We start from the raw sequence: 18,239 nt of genomic DNA on the forward strand, positions 1-18,239 counted from the left end.
TTCACCCCCTAATACACATACATGCCAAGTTTCATTAGGATACCTCAAAAGGTTTTTAGTTACGCTGTCCACAAAATTCATTACGGAGGACGGACGGAAAGGACAACCCGAAAACATAATGCCTCCGGCACCACTTTGTAGCGGAGGCATAAAAACAAACAAAACCCCAAAACATCTATTGAAGTAGTAACCATTAAGACCTTCACTGCATACAGTTCAAGCACTCCCCAGAAATAAAAGTAATTTAATGGCACTATTGGTAGTACTATTTACTTACCTAAACCTGTATATCATTAGAGTTACTGATTTTGAATACAACACTTTAAGAGGCCATGTAATGTTAGTTGTAACTAGAAATATCACTTAAGGTGATTAATACCCCCGCCCCGTGACGACAGTCTTACCCAAGGAATGATCTTTCCTTGATCTTCTGCCATTTAAATGCCGTTACCATGGCAACGCAGCTTCCGACACGTCCGAAAAATATGTCTTGCACATCTTCCCACCAAGACTATTGTGTGTGCCACATTTCATAAGCTTTTGTCAAAAACTGAGGAAGTAGTTCAATCCACAAGATCTTTCCTTGATCTTCCGCCATTAATATGCCGTTACCATGGCAACGCAGCTTCTGACACGTCCAAAAAATATGTCTTGCACATCTTCCCACCAAGACCAGTGTGTGTGCCACATTTCATGAGCTTCAGTCGAATACAGAGGAAGTAGTTCAATCCGCAAGATCTTTCCTTGATCTTCTGCCATTTATATGCCGTTACCATGGCAACGCAGCTTCCGACACGTCCGAAAAATATGTCTTCCACATCTTCCCACCAAGACTATTGTGTATGCCACATTTCATAAGCTTTGGTCAAAAAAACTGAGGAAGTAGTTAAATCCGCAAGATCTTTCCTTGATCTTCTGCCATTAATATGCCGTTACCATAGCAACGTACTTTCGGGTACTGTCGAAAAATGCGTCTTGCACATCTACAACCAAAGGCACACATCTGTACCAAGTTTCATGGAAATTGGGCAAAAACTGAGGAAGTAGTTTGCAACACAAAATTTTCCATCATTTTGGCTCATAATATGTGAGCTGTTACCATGGCAACATACTTTTTGTCACTGTCAAGAAAAGTGTCATGCTGACCTATATCCTAAGACAAACATTCAATATGAATTCCATGAGAATTGGAAGAACACTGATGAAGCAGTTTTGCCATGAAGCATTTTGCCCTATATTTTACCAATAACATGCCGTTACCATGGCAACGCACTTTTTGCCACTGCGGAAATATGTGTCTTGCACATTAACATATTCAGATGAACATCTGTACCTAATTTCATAAAAATTGATCAAAAACTGTGGGAGGAGTTCGCGACGCAAGATTTGTACCCATTTTTGCCCATAATATGCCGTTACCATGGCAACGTACTTTTGGGTACTGTCAAAAAATACGTCTTGCACATCTACAACCCAAGGCACACATCTGTGCCAAGTTTTATGGGAATCGGTTGAAAACTGAGGAAGTAGTTCGCGACGCAAGATTTGCAACGGACCGACCGCCCGACCGCCCGACCGACCGCCCGACCGACCGTCCGCTGATTCCTATATACCCCCTTCAAACTTCGTTTGGCGGGGGTATAAATATGTCCATATAAAAACAAAAAACGAGCAACATCATTTCAAATGCTGAAGGCATTTTTTGTTGTTTATCATCATTTTTTTTTTTTTTTGCTAATTGTACCCCAAAGACAAGGTCTTTTTGCCTTACATGTTAGTTATGCTTTGTGCTGATGTCCTGACAAATGTCCAAAAACTGAGATCCCCTAAAAGAAATGAACCCATCAAAAACATGTTTCACATCTACGTACTTTACCTCATTCCCTAAAATGGAAGATATATTGTAAATGTTCTTTTTCGTTGTTCTTGATTTCTTGGCAATAGCACCATATTTGAATGACATTTATCTCTTACAACACTGTTTACACATGTAGTCAAGCAGCAGAACAGGTGAAGGCATGTGTGAATTCACATGCTCAATTAATGAAAGGCAGAAGGAATAATGGATCCCTCTGCCTCAGGTCTGCCTGTTACAGACAGATATTAGATTTTAAAAAAAGAAAAGAAGACATACATCTATGCATTTAACAATGGACAAATCTTATGCGCTGGCAAGTAAAGGAATAAATAATGACTAAGAAATAACACAAAAGTCTTTCAAAGCCCCAACTCCTTTCTTATCATGCCCCTCATATCAAGGAATTGATGAATACATACATTGTATATGTGCTACTTGACCTATTTTGAATTTGTTCACTGTCTTCATATGTTTATGGCACACACAAATTGAATCTGGTTCACAGAGCCATGGATGTATCACTGCTTGATCCAATCACAAGGAATGGAGCTTTTGAACAGAGTCTAATATTTCAGCAACAATGGGCAAATAACTAAAAATCCTTTGCCTACATTCAGAGTACATCCAAGTTTACCTCACCTGAATTGAGACTTGGTGAGTATTTGCATGTTTTTGTTTTTTTTGTTTTTTCTAACGGCTCATCAACTTAAGTATTTCTCTTTGATAATTTTGTCTCTAATCCTTTTCTTTATCTTTATGCCTGATCGATTTCTGTACAAGATTGCTTAACCATGTTTGTCATAATGATATGGGCAAGGCCAACATATTTCCTTGTGCTGCAGGCTGTATGACGGCTGAACCAATATATTGGCAAAGATAATGAAAACAGACACAACAATCACATTATAATGAAAATTATTTCATGGCACCTTTTGACTCCAATGTCATAGAATCTACTGTTATCATCAAGCTGCTCATAGGTTTCTTGGTATTTGTCTGATTTTGATTGAGTCTTTGCCAGCCTGTTGCCCTTGTTTCACTGCATTCATGTCATGTAAATGGTACATCATAAACCAATGTCCTGCAATCATTAATACTTATGTATTCCAATCCATGCCCTCAGATGGATTCAAAAAGTACTACAGGCACCAAAATTTCACTCAATGCACTAAGAGCTGAGAAATTGGTATTGATGAGGAGTGTATGTGGCAGATTTCCTCATCTTCCCATTAACCCTTCCCCCTTATCACACATAGCATCATTGCTGCATACTGACAACCAACTGACTCTACGTCAGGCCAAAGCCTTTGCCATACTGGACAGCAAGCAGTAGTCTTTGTCGCAATGTGTTCTGATCACTGTACTCTGGCAGCAGCAGCCGGTTAAAGCAGGTCATGGCAGTGGGTAGACGGTCTGAGTGGGGGCCATTACGCTGGATGACAATAGGTAGACTAGACAGGCCCTTCAGGGGAACCTGATGAAAACAAAAAATAGATTTGGGGTTGGAGAGGAGAGTTACTATTAACGAATACACTTGTATTAAATTCCCAGCTAGTATAACATGCTTTCAATACATCCTGCAGAACATCTCCTCTGCTTACCACACCAGACAATATATTGCACCAATCTGTTAGTTCCATATGCTAGCATATCTTACATACAGGGTACTCAATCTCAGCAGGTTCTCAGACTTATCAAATCCACATATCATAGATATCTCTTGAATGCAATCATGCTAAATCCTTAATGTTGAATATCTTTGCATCTTGCATACACAATATCAGCACTTTCAACTCCACATGCACTCGCATCACATGACACAGATGCCTTTGTCTACTTAGTGCCATCAAACATCAACCAAAATCGGTGGATATTTTGAGTGGACATGGAAGAGGGCTACCACCTCAAAGGTCAAAGTGACCTGGAATTGAACACAACAGTGCATACAACAAGCACTGTCATGGCAAACTCACCCTATCACTGCCAGTAATGAAATGCAGCAATTTCTTCTTCCACTCATTATCTAGAGAGTGAACTGTCCTCCAGAAGTACAGCACTGTGCGGTGTTTCCTGTTTGGAAGACATGGATAAAAAAGAGAGAAAACTTTAAATACACATGATCTTCAGAACCTATGGTATAGATGCCTGATGAATATTCAACCACCCACTAAGTCAGAATATATTCACCTCTACTGCACTGACCTTTGGACAAATATTTGGCCTTTGCTTACATATTATCTACAGAGGATATCACCTTGTTTTAAAGATGACTGTAACTCAGATTACTGTTTGAGTTCGTCTAAAAGTGTACATCGTAATACACTAGCACTTACACTGTTGATTGTAACTCCGTTTACTATCTGACTTTGTCTGAAAGTGTACATCGTAACACACTAGCACTTACACTTGAATGGGCATATACTGTATGATGAGTGCAAGTTAATAGAAAGTCAGGAGTCCAGAGCTGTCAAGTGATATCAGGGTAAGTCTAAAGGTCAAAGTTTGAATTGCTAAAGGTCTGCAAAGGTTAATGGAAGGCCACAGACTGCCATGGGGTTGTTGATGCCCACCTCGTGAAGCCATCCTCATAGGTGGCAGATGCCTCCAGGGCATGGAAATCCAGATCTGGACTACCACAGATGAGGAGCTCGATTTCTGATGGCTGGAATAGCTGTAGAGCAGAACCTCCACATACACTATTGAAGCCCCTTGTGAAGGCCTGCAAAGGAGGTCATATTGGCAGATAGATGGAGAGTAAGCAGTGAAGTGAGAGATGGTACATGATGGAAAGAAAGAAAAATCCGCTTCAGAACAAACAGTAGTTCTTTAAATATTTCAGTGCAAGCCTACATCACAGTTCAGTTTTTTTTTTTTTCATTATCCTTTTGGAGGTCTATGAGAATAAAAGATTGAAACTTTAATCTTAAAACTGCCTGATATGTAGCTCACCACAGGGGCCATGGAGGGCTGGAGAGGGGCATTTTCCTTTTTTCTTTCTTTTTTTGCTCTTGAAAATAAAGGGAAGACAAAACAAAAAACACAAACCAACGACTCTCCAAGACTTCCCCCAGAGATGGGGTACATTGATCCCTAATCCCCTTGGCCCGAAGGTTCGAAGTGAGAAAATATAAGAACAAACAACATTAAGTGAATGTCACGGGAAGAAAAATTGTGAATTGTATCATATCAAAATATCATGAATATAAATTTCTGTAATAATTTTTAACTTAAATTGCCACCTAAAAGAGCTTACCTGAAATTGCCTTGCAATGCTGTCATTAAGTAGATGTTCCACATACAGCTTTGCAAACTCCTCACGGTTCTGTGAGAACAAAGGTTTCATCCAAATTGTAATTAGAAAACAAGTGAATCTGACTCTTACACACAAACAGTGATTAATCTATAATATCCCATTACAAAAACAAAACAAAACAACAACACCAAAATACATAAACACACATCAGAAATAGATAAGTCTCTTTAACATCTGTAGTGGAAGCATGGGATGAAATTTCCTTCTTCTCCTAAATCTTACACAGCAACTTAGTCTAACAATATGTTGATACGACCTTTAATACTACTAGAGTTGGAAGGTACCTTATTTGATTCCTTTGCTTGAGTTTGCTTGACATAGGGCAGATAGAAATGGAGGAAAATTGATGCACACAAAACAATTTGTTTTGAAGTAATGAAGATTATACATCCACAATAGACATCTCAAAAAAGTGTGTTATCAAACATTTCGGCAGAAGATTACATCCAACCCTACCTCATTGGTGACGGCTACTTGTGATCCACTGGGAATAAGGTCAGTCGTGATGACATCACCCATGCATGAATACGAAACCTAGTTATTGGCAAACAATGTCAGGAGTTATTACCAATATGTTTGACTAAATACATTCTTATTTGCAATTTATATCCATTTAATGGTTTTAGATACTTTTGATTTAGTGAGGCAAACTTATTTACCTAGAGATGGAGTGAACAAGTCTCAAATAGACCCTAAAATCATGAGCCGATGGTGATTGTAACTGACATTTTCCCAGTTTCTTTACTGACCTTGTCACTGGTCAATGCACTGCTCTTAGAGCAAGCACTGATATTGTGTAAATATGTGTGCTGCCACAGAATAACATAATCAAGATTACCATCACTATCACAAATAAAATCAATATATTATTGCCAGGTATGTGTAAATTAGAACTAAATGACTGAGAATGAAAGACAAGCAAACACAGTAAATTCTAAAAACATTGCAATATTACAATATACACACTCTTTAAAAAAATGTTGGTGGTTCAATTCCTTCAGTACATATTTCAGAAGCTTAACTTTGCTTTTTCACATGAATATCATATTTCAAATATACAAAAGTGTGCTTTGGGTTTTAATGGATTGTGATAGGATAACAGCAGTACCACAACATACACACTCTGCCGTTTCAGAATATTGTGTTTACATTATTTATGTCAAAAACTTTCTACCACCAGAGTGGAACTTGATACAGCCTCCAAGACGAATCAATCATCTGAATCAAACTAGTTGAGGAGACCATTGAGGACTTACCTGGAATGTCTGACAGAAGACATCCTCCACCTCTCCCTCATACCCCAGCAGCTCCTTGATGCCCCGCCCAAGGGAGGGCTGAACTCCAATAAGGTCAGTCAGTGTGACAGTGTGGCTGTGGAGCTTCTTGTAGAGGGCCATAGGGAAGTGGACATCTAGAATGATCCCATTGTAGATGGCCAGACCAAGGAGGGTGCCTACCAGTTCAAACTCATCATCACAGTCAGCCGAGCTCCCTGATCCTGTGTAGGTGATTGAAGTGTTTCACAGTAATGCTCCAAAACCAGGCAAGCACTTTAGTTTATTGCCACTTGGTCTACTATCAGATGGTCTACTTCCCAGTTTGTCTAACACCACTACGGCTAAACTCACTTGGTCTACTATCAATTTCGTCTAATGCCCGTTTGGTCTACTTCTAACTTGGTCTAATGCCCAGTTTGGCTACTTATTGTTTTGTCTAATGACCAGATGGACTAATTGCAGTTTTGTCTCCTTGGACTTTTTCCCATTTTGTCTAATAAACTGTGGGTATTAGACGAAGTTGGCATAGCCCATCTGGAAGTACATGTAGACCAACTGGTAATGAGGCTAAGTGGCAATTGGACTAAATTAGATGAACTGGGAGTAGACCAAGTGATAGATCACCAGCTCTTTGACAAAGCTTATTATGAATGTCCTACTAATGAATGAAATATAACGATGATGATGATGATAATAATAATAATAATAATAATGACAATAATAAAAATAATAATAATACTAATACTAATACTACTACTACTACTAATGATAATGATAATAATAATAACTAGAAAAGCAATCTGAGAGTGCAGACCTTGGCCAAGCAGCTACTTTCCACTGTGATCTTGCTCTTTCATAGAGATCAGTAATTTCCACATACTGAAAAATTGCCCAATTTCCCAATATAGAAGCCTTTGTTACACCAGTGTATGTCATAAACCCTCAGACGTGCGGCACGCCTCTCCCCAGCAGAAACTAGAGCACGCACTTTAGTGCGCGCATGAAAACCTCAAAAATGCGCAGCTTGAACTCCCAAGTTCATTGACCCTATCTGGCAAAATACCGAAAATCCTTCATCAAATCCATAAAAATTTCCTGATCACTACCAAAATTTAATCACTTGTTACTTGTGTCATTCTCAACCTTTCCTGCAAGTTTCATCCAAATCCGTACTCAACTTTTCAAGTTATTTTGCACACGGACAAACTAACAAACAAACAAACAAACCAATGGTAACGAAAACACAACCTTCCCCCTTGGCGGAGGTAATAACTAGAACTACACTCATTGTGATTAATATACCCCCACACCCCACCCACAACTAAGGGAATTAGCTCAACCAAGATAAATTTTTTTTAAAACTTTTTAATGGAAAAAAAATTACCATGGCAGTGCACTGTTCAACAGTGAATAAATGTATCAATTGCTCACTGTTAGTCACATGTCCCACATCTGCAGTCAAGCGCTCAAAAACTGAGTGAGCAAGATAAATAAACTGACAATTTGTATGATTTTTATTAAAAATTGTGTTACCATGGTAATACAATGTTGGACATTAGGTAAAAAGGAAGTTTGCACAACTATATATACTGTTACAATGGCAACAGATTTTCAACACTGACAAAAGATTTTTTGCTCATCTAGGTAATGTAGAGGTAACATGTGCCAAATTTGAAGCCAAAATGCTCTAAAACAGAGAGATTTAGGAGAATCCAAATGCTTGTATGATTTTCAATGGTAACACATTGTTCAACAATGATGAAATATGAAGTTTGCATATATCTCTGTACTCTACTGGTTGCATGTGCCAAATTTCATGCCAAATGCTCAAAGACTGTGGGAGTTACCTGAATCCCAAAATATTTGTGTATGATTTTCATTCAAAATATGCTGTTACCATGGAAATGCATTGATCAACAATAACAAAAAGGTTAAGTTTGCACATCTACGTACCATAGTGGTCAGGTGTGCTAAATTTCAAGCTAAATGCTCAAAAACTGAGGGAACTAGCTGAATCCACAATATTTCTATTTTAAGCTTTTTGGTGAAAAAATGCTGTTACCATGGCAACGCATTGTTCAACACTAATGACATATTAAGTTTGCACATCTATATCGTCGCTGGGGCGACAAGACCTCGTATCTACAAAATGTCAAATGTTCAGGAGAGCCAAAATACACGGTGGCCAGAGCACTATAGCGAATGGGATAGCCTTTCCTTTGACATGCTGTGGTGGCTTCATTTTTGGAGTAAGACAGTTGGGATTTGGACAGGACATCACTTGACCCATTATTTGACTATTAATCAAAACAAGTCATTTTCACCAAAATTGCAGATACAAGGTCTTGTCACCCCAGCGACGATATGCTATAGTGGTCACATGTGCCAAATTTCAAGCCATATGCTCAAAGACTGAGGGAGTTAACTGAATCCACTGTATTTTAGTATGATTTTCATTCAAAATATGCTGTTACCATGGCAACACATTGATCACCACTGACGAAAGATTACGTTTACACATCTACGTACCACAGTGGTCATGTGTGCCGAATTTTAAGCTAAATGCTCAAAGACTAAGGGAGTTAGCTGAATCCACAATATTTTTGTATGCTTTTTGGTTAAAAAAAGGTGTCTTGCACATCTACCTTTGGTAGCGGTCACACATGCCAAATTTGGGGTCAATTGCTCAAAAAATGAGAGAGGAGTTCGATCCACAAGATTTTGCAACGGACCGACCGCCCGACCGACTGACCGACCAACCGACCGGCCATCCTACCTCAGAGTGATTCCTATATACCAGCCCTACACACTATGTGTGGGTGGGGGTGTTAAATAATAATAATAATAGTGATGATGATAATAATAATAATAATAATAATCATCATCATCATCATCATAATCATAATCATAATGATAATAATAATATTAATAATAATAATCATCATCATCATCATCACCATAATGATAATAATAATAATAACAATAATAATAACAAAAATAAAAATTAATAAAAATTAACATATTCATAACAATTCATTGTGAATGCTAATATTATCATTCATATAAACTGAACAGTTATTGTATAAGGGCATGTTGGCATACTTATCAGGACATTGATTTGCAGGAATGCCTAGTATCTAGTCAGACAATCAAGACTTCTATTTGGTGCAGACAAAATTTAGAATAAGAAAAGGCACCAAAATCCTCAGATAACTCATCTTTGACGAGAAGAGATCACCAAACTGCTGAGAACTTTCTTCTTTCAAGACACACGGCATAAAAGCATTGCACAGAATCTGCTAAGAAAACTCCCCCCTCCACCACCTTTCCTCTCTAAAGCCCAGCTCACACCTTTGCGGTTTTAGCTGCGTATAGCTGCGTCAGCCGAACACAGCCTTAACGCAGCACTCCGCAGCAAAATATTTTGTAGCAGTCACATTGTTGCGTTGTAGCTCGTATATTTTTTACAAAATGATTGCCTACGGTTGCCTTAGGTTGCTCTTCACCTCGCTCCAGCTCGCTTTTGCTCGTAACAGTACGCTTTAATACGAAGATTGCTCGCCCCGTTGCGTGTGTACCTCGTTCGCCACTCGTTCATTGCTCGCTAGCATCTCGCTCTAGCTCGCTAGCAGCTCGCATTAACTCGTTTCTCCTCGTTTCACTGCTCAGCCACTCGACTGTTGCTCGTTCCAGCTCGATCCGCTGCGTATCAGTTCGCCCTGCTGCGTATAAGAGAGTTGCACTGATATATAATTTTTTGACTTTTTACAGTTGGGGGGGGGGGGGGCACAAAGGACTTTTTGGTTCAAATTCTTCCAAAAGCACCAAATTTGGTACACATGTTGCCAAAACCATACTACTAGTATTGCAATTTTTGACGGCTGCAAAGAAGGGCGCCCTCAGGTCATATTGGTCAAATCCAATATGGCCGCCATCTGAAATTCAAAAGTCACTTGCATTGTTTAAAAACGTTTCACAATCATTTTCAAAATCTGTATTATAGGGTTTCTGGTTCAATGAAATCGATTCTGATGTTTTCATGGTCTGAAGTCAAGTTTTTCTTATAGGGTCACCCTAAATGTCGCTTTGGGTCAAGACATTATTTTCATTAGGTCATTTCAAAATGGCTTGCCTATGGTCACTAAAGCAGGAATGACAACCTTGCTAATTACAAAATGTACCTGCAGCAGTTGTTGAGGACTGAACAGAGCATATTACTGTGTTAAAAAATACTTTTCAGCGATATACATTGTGTGGTAATACAATTCAAGAAAAAAAAATTTCTACAAAACTCAGTTTGAGATGTTTTTAAAAACTGATGTGTTTGGATCTGATTTTGCTGAAAGAACACAATCATAACAAAAGCTTCATGATTTGACAAGCAATTTGTATTTCTTATGTCAACTAAATGGATATTAATTAAATCTAAATAGTTTTTGTTTTCATACATATATATACGCAGTCATAGCGAGCTAAAGCGAGCAGCATCGAACAGGAACGAGGAGGAACGAGGTAAGGCGAGGAGGAACGAGGGGAAGCGAGCGACGGACGAGCTATATTCGTAATGTAGCGAGCTGCATCCGCAATGGTCCTTGCTAATGTGAGCAGAGTACCAGGAACAGCGTGTGGTGATGCGAGCTAAAGCGAGGTAATGCGAACTAAAGCGAGGCTATGCCAGGTGAAGCGAGCAGATATCGCAACCATACGCAGTGAAACGCAATTCAAAGTAAAGCTGCGGTGGCCTGCGTTAAGTAGCTCGTTGTCGCTCGTACTTTGCTCGTCCTTGCTCGCATTTGCTGGTTGCCCCTCGTCTTAGCTCGTATGGATTTTGATATTGCGTTCAGTTGCGGATGTTTGAAAAAATTTCAAACTAGCGAGCTAGAACGCAAAGCCTCTGCGTTAGTCTGCGTATTAACCTCGTATTAGCTCGTTTCGTTGAGTAGTGCTGGGTTGGGCTGCGTTAGACTGCGTTCGGGCAATACGCAGCTGAACGCAAGCTCGAAACGCAAAGGTGTGAGCTAGGCTTTAGGGGAAAACAGTGTTAGTCCCACCTGTAATCAATGGCTTCACACAAGCTCGACAGAAAGCTAGTGATCAGGCACTGATAAAGACAACCGGTGCTGATAATTCTGGTAGGTGGGAAGTAACAGCTTGATTTGTCCCTTGGAGACCAGCTTTTGCATCATGACCAAACATCTTTGGGTGATTCATTGATTGAAGTATCAATTCACCCTCATACTCCATCCATTCCCACATATTAAGTGTCAAGGTCCACTGGACACCAGTCCTTCACATGATGATTGTGAAATGGATTTTCAGTTCCAATGATTGCTGGCATGTGGGCAGTTGACATGCATGAAATGATTGATAACATCATCACGTAATGAAAACATCATTATAAGCTCCAAGAAAGATCTCATGAGACACAGTTAACTGCCTGAATGATTATAGTATAAGCAGAACAAAGCAATAGTATAGCAGCAGATACTCAAAACATTGCTACAGAGCACTGAATTATTTCTCTTTCTCACCATTAATCCATATAGTCCTGTTCTCTTCAGAGGTGACAAACATGCCATAGCTTGGTTTGAAGACTGCTTCAGAGATCAGCTGAAAGAATTCCTTCTGGAGGCCACCCATGTCAAGACCCTAGAACAAGTTGATAAAGAAAACCCAGATGATAAGTATTGTTTATCACAGGAAATCTAAACATTTACATCTTAATTTAGTCTTATTTGTGGTGGAATTTAATACACCCCATCTCACAGAGAAGAACACATAAAGAGATCAATGCAAATTAAAGCTCTTAAGACATCAGATCAGGTCTGACCTCGTTATAGCAATGCTAATACCAACATCTAACCTGAAAGAACATATTTGATAGTCCCAAGGGATTGTTGCAGATCAGTGGAGGTGAAAACACGTAACTCACAAACACACATACATTTTTGTAATGGAGCTTGGTTCAGCAATTGACACTAAACACATGCCACAATACTCGCCACAGAAACTATGCCATACTGTTGAAGTAAATGTACTTACCCTTCAAGCTAAGGATTATCACTGGTGCTAGTGTTCAGATACAACAACACCAGCACCAGCCCATTCACGCAAACACAACTACTAATTAAGATAATCTTAGTAACAGAACATTTCTATAGCCATCCATTCTTTCTTTTGCATACAAAATAGAACAAAACAAATGAAAGTCATTCAATTCCTGATATCACAGTATATCAACAGCTTCAGAAGAGAACCATACACAAGCCAGAAGACTGATGTACATTACTGAACAAATTCACACTCTGCCATTCAGAAAATATTCTCAACTATAGAAACAAACCTCCCCTCCAAAAAATGAAGAAATAATAATCCTGTCAAATAAAATGAGTAAATAACAAGAATGGTTTCAACTTCTTTGCTCATTAAACAACTTTATACATTCTTATAATTATCACTATCGTTATTATCAAGGCAATCTTATTAGCACTATTGCAATCAATATCTTTATTATGAACATTATTAAATATATATATATATACATATATATATATATTTGTTTTTTTGTACTAAGTATCATTATCAAGATGATCATCATGTTTTCAGCTGGAGCACAAATGAGGCCACAAGTGCAGTATATATTCATCATAACATCTTCCAGCAACCCATATTCTTACAAAAGCACCCTTTGGCATTTTTGTTTTGTTTTGTTTTGCTGTGTTTTATTTTTTACAACACCACCTAATCTAACCATGTGTGTACAAATGTGTGTGATTTGTTAGCATTCTCTATGTTTACGTGCTTCAAAAGCATCAGTTTCAAAACGAAAGAAGAAATAATGACTGTCAGTCTGCCAACCTGTTCTCCTCCACCAATGTACTTGATCTTCAGGGGCTTCTTCAGGTCGTTTTTCTTGAGCCTGATTTGGGCAAGGGTGTCACTGATGAGGTAGTCACGCCGTACCTCCAGCACGAGGAAGGGGCACATTGCTGCCTTGATAGAGTCCTTGAGGTTGGAAGTGAAGCGACGACCATCCTTAAGATACTTCTGGGCTTGGTTCACTCTCTGCAAAAGGAAACAATGTCATGAACAGATTAATAAACTCTTTTGCAGGTTATCCTTCTGTAAGACATCAAATCAATTGTGTTTGCTGGCTGGCAGATACACTGCCCGACTAGGAAGTACCATGTCTAAGAACACTCCTTACATGAAAACACTAACAACAATCAACACAAACTTTGTGGAAATACTCTGGCAGGTGTCCTTCTCATTCAAATTTGTGTGTGTTTGCTTTACTGAAAAGTAGCCATTGCCTTGGTATTGCTAAAGAAATTGTGGCTAATATAACAAATAATTTCATAAAAGATTGTATCTCAAACTTGGAATCTTATTTGATGTAAGGATATGTTGCCACATGAGCAGGCATGGTTCTCTCTTATCCACAAGTGCTAGCACAAAGCTGTTCACAAAAAGCTGGCATTACAGATTAAGACATACAAGAAGAAACTTAGTGAATGAAAGGACACAAAAGGCCAAACTCACAGCTTGGTGAAGGATTGCTGCTTGGTATTCTCTCCTCATCTGCACTACAGCATCGAGGTGAAGAACATGGACCTTGGACTGGAAGGTGATTCAATTCACAAAGACACACTTACTAAGTAATATCATTGAGGTGTAAGATGTTCCCTGTACACTCATATATGGCGTACTACATATGGTTCTAGATGCATTTCAAAATTTCATGCAATGTGTGTACCAAGTCTGAACTCCTTGTGTACTGACACCTTACACTGCCAGATTACATCTGTGGAAATTAATCTAAGCTGTGCATGGAAACCAAATTAATGGATCTGTTCCCTTTGTTTCTGCACAGAAATGCTTCTAGGAGTGTACTGCATGATCTCATCTTTCAAGTATTTATAAGCATTTCTAAAATACTTACATTTATAGGAATGTACATTCTTCTTTTTTTCTTCTTCTTTCAACTCACATAGAAAGTTGCAGCTGTGAAATTGCAAATTTCTTTAGTGCACAGAATTATAGAATATGCCGTATTTGGAGAGTATATTATGAGATAACAAAACAAAGTTTACAGGATAGATGAAACACATTGGCAAGAAATAGATCCTTTATGTTATAATGCTTACATATCACAATATCTACATCTTCCCGACCAGATACATTATTTCTTTCTGGTTCTCTATATTCAATAAAAGTGAAAGACAAAGAAATTAGGGGGTGTGCGTTTTGTGTGTGTTTGTGTGTGTGTTTGTGTATCACAATAGGAAACACCAAATTGTCAAGATGGTACTTGCGTGCAAAGTCAAACTTTTCTGGCATTGCATGGAATAATTCTATCAGTGTGAGAATCAGACTGTAAATTGCACTCACACAGAAATTACTACTCTAAAACAAGCTATTCTGCCCTTGAAAATGCTTGAATCAAAACACAGAACTTAACACAAGAAACATCAACACTTACACAAAACACTCCCTCTGCTTGAAATCTGCAAAATAGTGCAGCCACCCAGCCAAAACAGTCCACAAGTTTACTCGATATAAGAATATCATAGGGTATCTCCAATCAATGCCAGGGTTGAAAATGAGAAAACCTGTATAGGTTATTAAAATCGTGACTTGGCCATTCCTCACTTGTTTGTTTGCCTATTTTTTTTTTTTTTTTTTTTGTCAAGAAAATGCAGATCAACTTACAGCAGGATCAAGAAGGAATGGGAAATCCAAGAGAGACATCTCCATGTTACTGGCACAACATGCTTCAAGTGACTGGTGACTGAGACTAGCTTTGACCTGCCAACGATGGTACTCTGCCTGGTAGTCCAGTTCTCTGCAATGATGATCCCAACAAAAGGAAACAAGGAGCAAAAATGAATCTATAAACACATGTGTATCCTTATGAGAGGCAAAAAAAAGCAGATCTTCATCACCAGAAATAACTAGAAATGTCGCTACAGCGACTGGTTATACCCCCGCCAAACAACATTTCATAAGATTTGGTCAAAACAACATTTCATAAGCTTTGGTCAAAAAACTGAGGAAGTAGTTAAATCCGCAAGATCTTTCCTTGATCTTCTGCCATTAATATGCCGTTACCATAGCAACGTACTTTCGGGTACTGTCGAAAAATGCGTCTTGCACATCTACAACCAAAGGCACACATCTGTACCAAGTTTCATGGAAATTGGGCAAAAACTGAGGAAGTAGTTTGCAACACAAAATTTTCCATCATTTTGGCTCATAATATGTGAGCTGTTACCATGGCAACATACTTTTTGTCACTGTCAAGAAATGTGTCATGCTGACCTATATCCTAAGACAAACATTCAATATGAATTCCATGAGAATTGGAAGAACACTGATGAAGCAGTTTTGCCATGAAGCATTTTGCCCTATATTTTACCAATAACATGCCGTTACCATGGCAACGCACTTTTTGCCACTGCGGAAATATGTGTCTTGCACATTAACATATTCAGATGAACATCTGTACCTAATTTCATAAAAATTGATCAAAAACTGTGGGAGGAGTTCGCGACGCAAGATTTGTACCCATTTTTGCCCATAATATGCCGTTACCATGGCAACGTACTTTTGGGTACTGTCAAAAAATATGTCTTGCACATCTACAACCCAAGGCACACATCTGTGCCAAGTTTTATGGGAATCGGTTGAAAACTGAGGAAGTAGTTCGCGACGCAAGATTTGCAACGGACCGACCGCCCGACCGACCGCCCGACCGTCCGCTGATTCCTATTGACCGATTCGGGTTCGTTGAGGACAGCAGACATTTTACGGCACAGGGCGCAGCCATAGTGGGTGTATCGGTGTGTATCAGCCGACCCCCCCTGCTCTCCCCCACCCCCGGGCAACATGTTTATCACGCACTTGTAGCAAAGGTTCGCGCACTAGCAAGCATTCGCGCACTCAGTACGAGACGCCCATTGGCTAAAGCAGTTTTTCATTCTGCGCGCGTGCTAATGTAGGGAGAGGGGTGGGGGAGTGTGGAGGGGGGGGGTCGGATGATACACCCAGTATGGCTGCGCGCATGCCAAAAATACACATAGCGCGTCACAGAATCGGTCAATATACCCCCTTCAAACTTCGTTTGGCGGGGGTATAAAAACACGAGTTCACAGTTTATGTAGAGTGTACAGTGTATAACCGGCATTCTTCTACGTGGATAAAGTTGAGAGTGTATACTACGAAAAAAAAAACCAAAAAACAAATAACAATCAAATAAATAGATAAATCACTGAAAGCAGTTGCATTATGAAATCTAAACAGAGCAAAAAGTAAAACTTTCTATATGTTTGCATAGTATAGAAGGCAGGCTTATCAGTCCCTGACAATATGATAATGAGATATCGTAATTTCAGAGGCTCAGCTTGATTTGGCCAGATTGAGAAACAAATTTCCTTCCATTTACTGTAAAACACAATATTTTCGTGGCATGAAATTTTCATGAATTGGAGCCAACAGGGTTCTTCGCGGCATGAAATTTTCATGAGTTGCCTCTTACATTCAATGCATATAGTGTAGACAAAAACTTTCATGTGGATTTTAATTTCGCGAATCTCGGCTCTCGCAAAATTCGGGAAATTAAAATGCATGCGAACATTCCTCGTTTTACACTAACTCTTTATGTGACATGGTGTAAACCTCCTGTGTGCCACATCATTTTGAGACAGCAACATAGTCATGCTTTTGGAAACCATTTTGTTTTTCAAATCTATGTAACTTTATAGATTTTTATTACCCTGGACATGAAATGAGCAAGGTTGTAGAAAAAAAATGCCAAGCTTTACTTTGATGTAAATTGTATGATAAATATATTGTTTTTCTTTCAATGACCACAAGCTAAATAATTGTAGAGGAATGACTTTTGCACACAAAACAGTGACAGAAACTTAGGATTTACTCGCAAATCCAGTAGGGAACACCACTTGATCGTCAATCACAACATAAAATGCAACTTAAGATACATGTGACAGGAATGGAATCACAAGAAATGCTTTCATTGTTCTGTGGCATGGGGCGATTTTTTGAGTTTGAGCAGAATATGCAAACTTGGCATGCTGTCAACTGAGTCTGGCGTGCAAACGTGGCACATAAAGAGTTAAATAAGCACAGGTGTCATCAAAGTAAGGCCAGAAATTAACCTGCAAAGTGAGGTACATGGACTGCTAAATAAGACTTCATCACAACTGTATACCCTTTAACATGCACACCTCATTTACTCACTGTTGGAGCTGCACAAGATCTTGGTAAAGGCAAACACAATCACACTTTTAAATCAAAATGACACAAAGAAAATTTTTCATGTAACTTTTGCTTCAATTAGGTATTGTTCCTGTCTCAAAGTTTTCATCTGAGGTGAGCACTGTCACAAAAATTATATCTCATATCTGGTAAAAACAGATCACACACACACACAAACACACACACACACACACACACACACATACACACAGGGAGAGAGGGATGAATCGAAGAACATGACATGGGTACAAACACCCAATTGCAACACTTATCATTACAATCAATTTATCTTTACCTGGATAACTGATGACAATAGAAGTCTTCAGTAAAGGCTAGTTCTTTGCTTGCATCTCCCTTGCTGGCAACCTGATTGGCTTCATAAATGATACCAATTGCCATGGCAACATGTAGCATACCTTCTGATGCTCTGCAATAATATGATGAAAATACATTTACATATGATTCACAGAATTTGCATGGCACCATACACCTGTTTAAAAACACACACTCTCCA

General features: G+C 38.9%; 1 protein-coding gene across 1 annotated transcript in view; it reads right to left on the bottom strand.

The window, feature by feature from the left end:
• Positions 1-2,880: 2,880 nt before the first annotated feature.
• Positions 2,881-18,239, bottom strand: part of LOC139738809 (probable E3 ubiquitin-protein ligase HERC4) — a 41,826-nt gene continuing 26,467 nt past the window's right edge. The window contains exons 12-22 of the mRNA XM_071649446.1: positions 18,021-18,152; positions 15,161-15,293; positions 13,991-14,068; positions 13,307-13,513; positions 11,980-12,097; positions 6,428-6,669; positions 5,628-5,705; positions 5,112-5,180; positions 4,429-4,577; positions 3,832-3,928; positions 2,881-3,332 (exon numbers count right to left, since the gene is read on the bottom strand). Of these exons, the coding sequence (XP_071505547.1) occupies positions 3,147-3,332; positions 3,832-3,928; positions 4,429-4,577; positions 5,112-5,180; positions 5,628-5,705; positions 6,428-6,669; positions 11,980-12,097; positions 13,307-13,513; positions 13,991-14,068; positions 15,161-15,293; positions 18,021-18,152 (1,489 nt within the window). The 3' untranslated portion in view covers positions 2,881-3,146. The remainder of the gene's footprint in view (positions 3,333-3,831; positions 3,929-4,428; positions 4,578-5,111; positions 5,181-5,627; positions 5,706-6,427; positions 6,670-11,979; positions 12,098-13,306; positions 13,514-13,990; positions 14,069-15,160; positions 15,294-18,020; positions 18,153-18,239) is intronic.

Source organism: Diadema antillarum, unplaced genomic scaffold (assembly GCF_040938485.1).
Source record: "Diadema antillarum isolate AM-2024a unplaced genomic scaffold, OU_Dant_1.0 seq00000768_RagTag, whole genome shotgun sequence".
In the NCBI taxonomy this organism is placed as follows: domain Eukaryota; kingdom Metazoa; phylum Echinodermata; class Echinoidea; order Diadematoida; family Diadematidae; genus Diadema; species Diadema antillarum.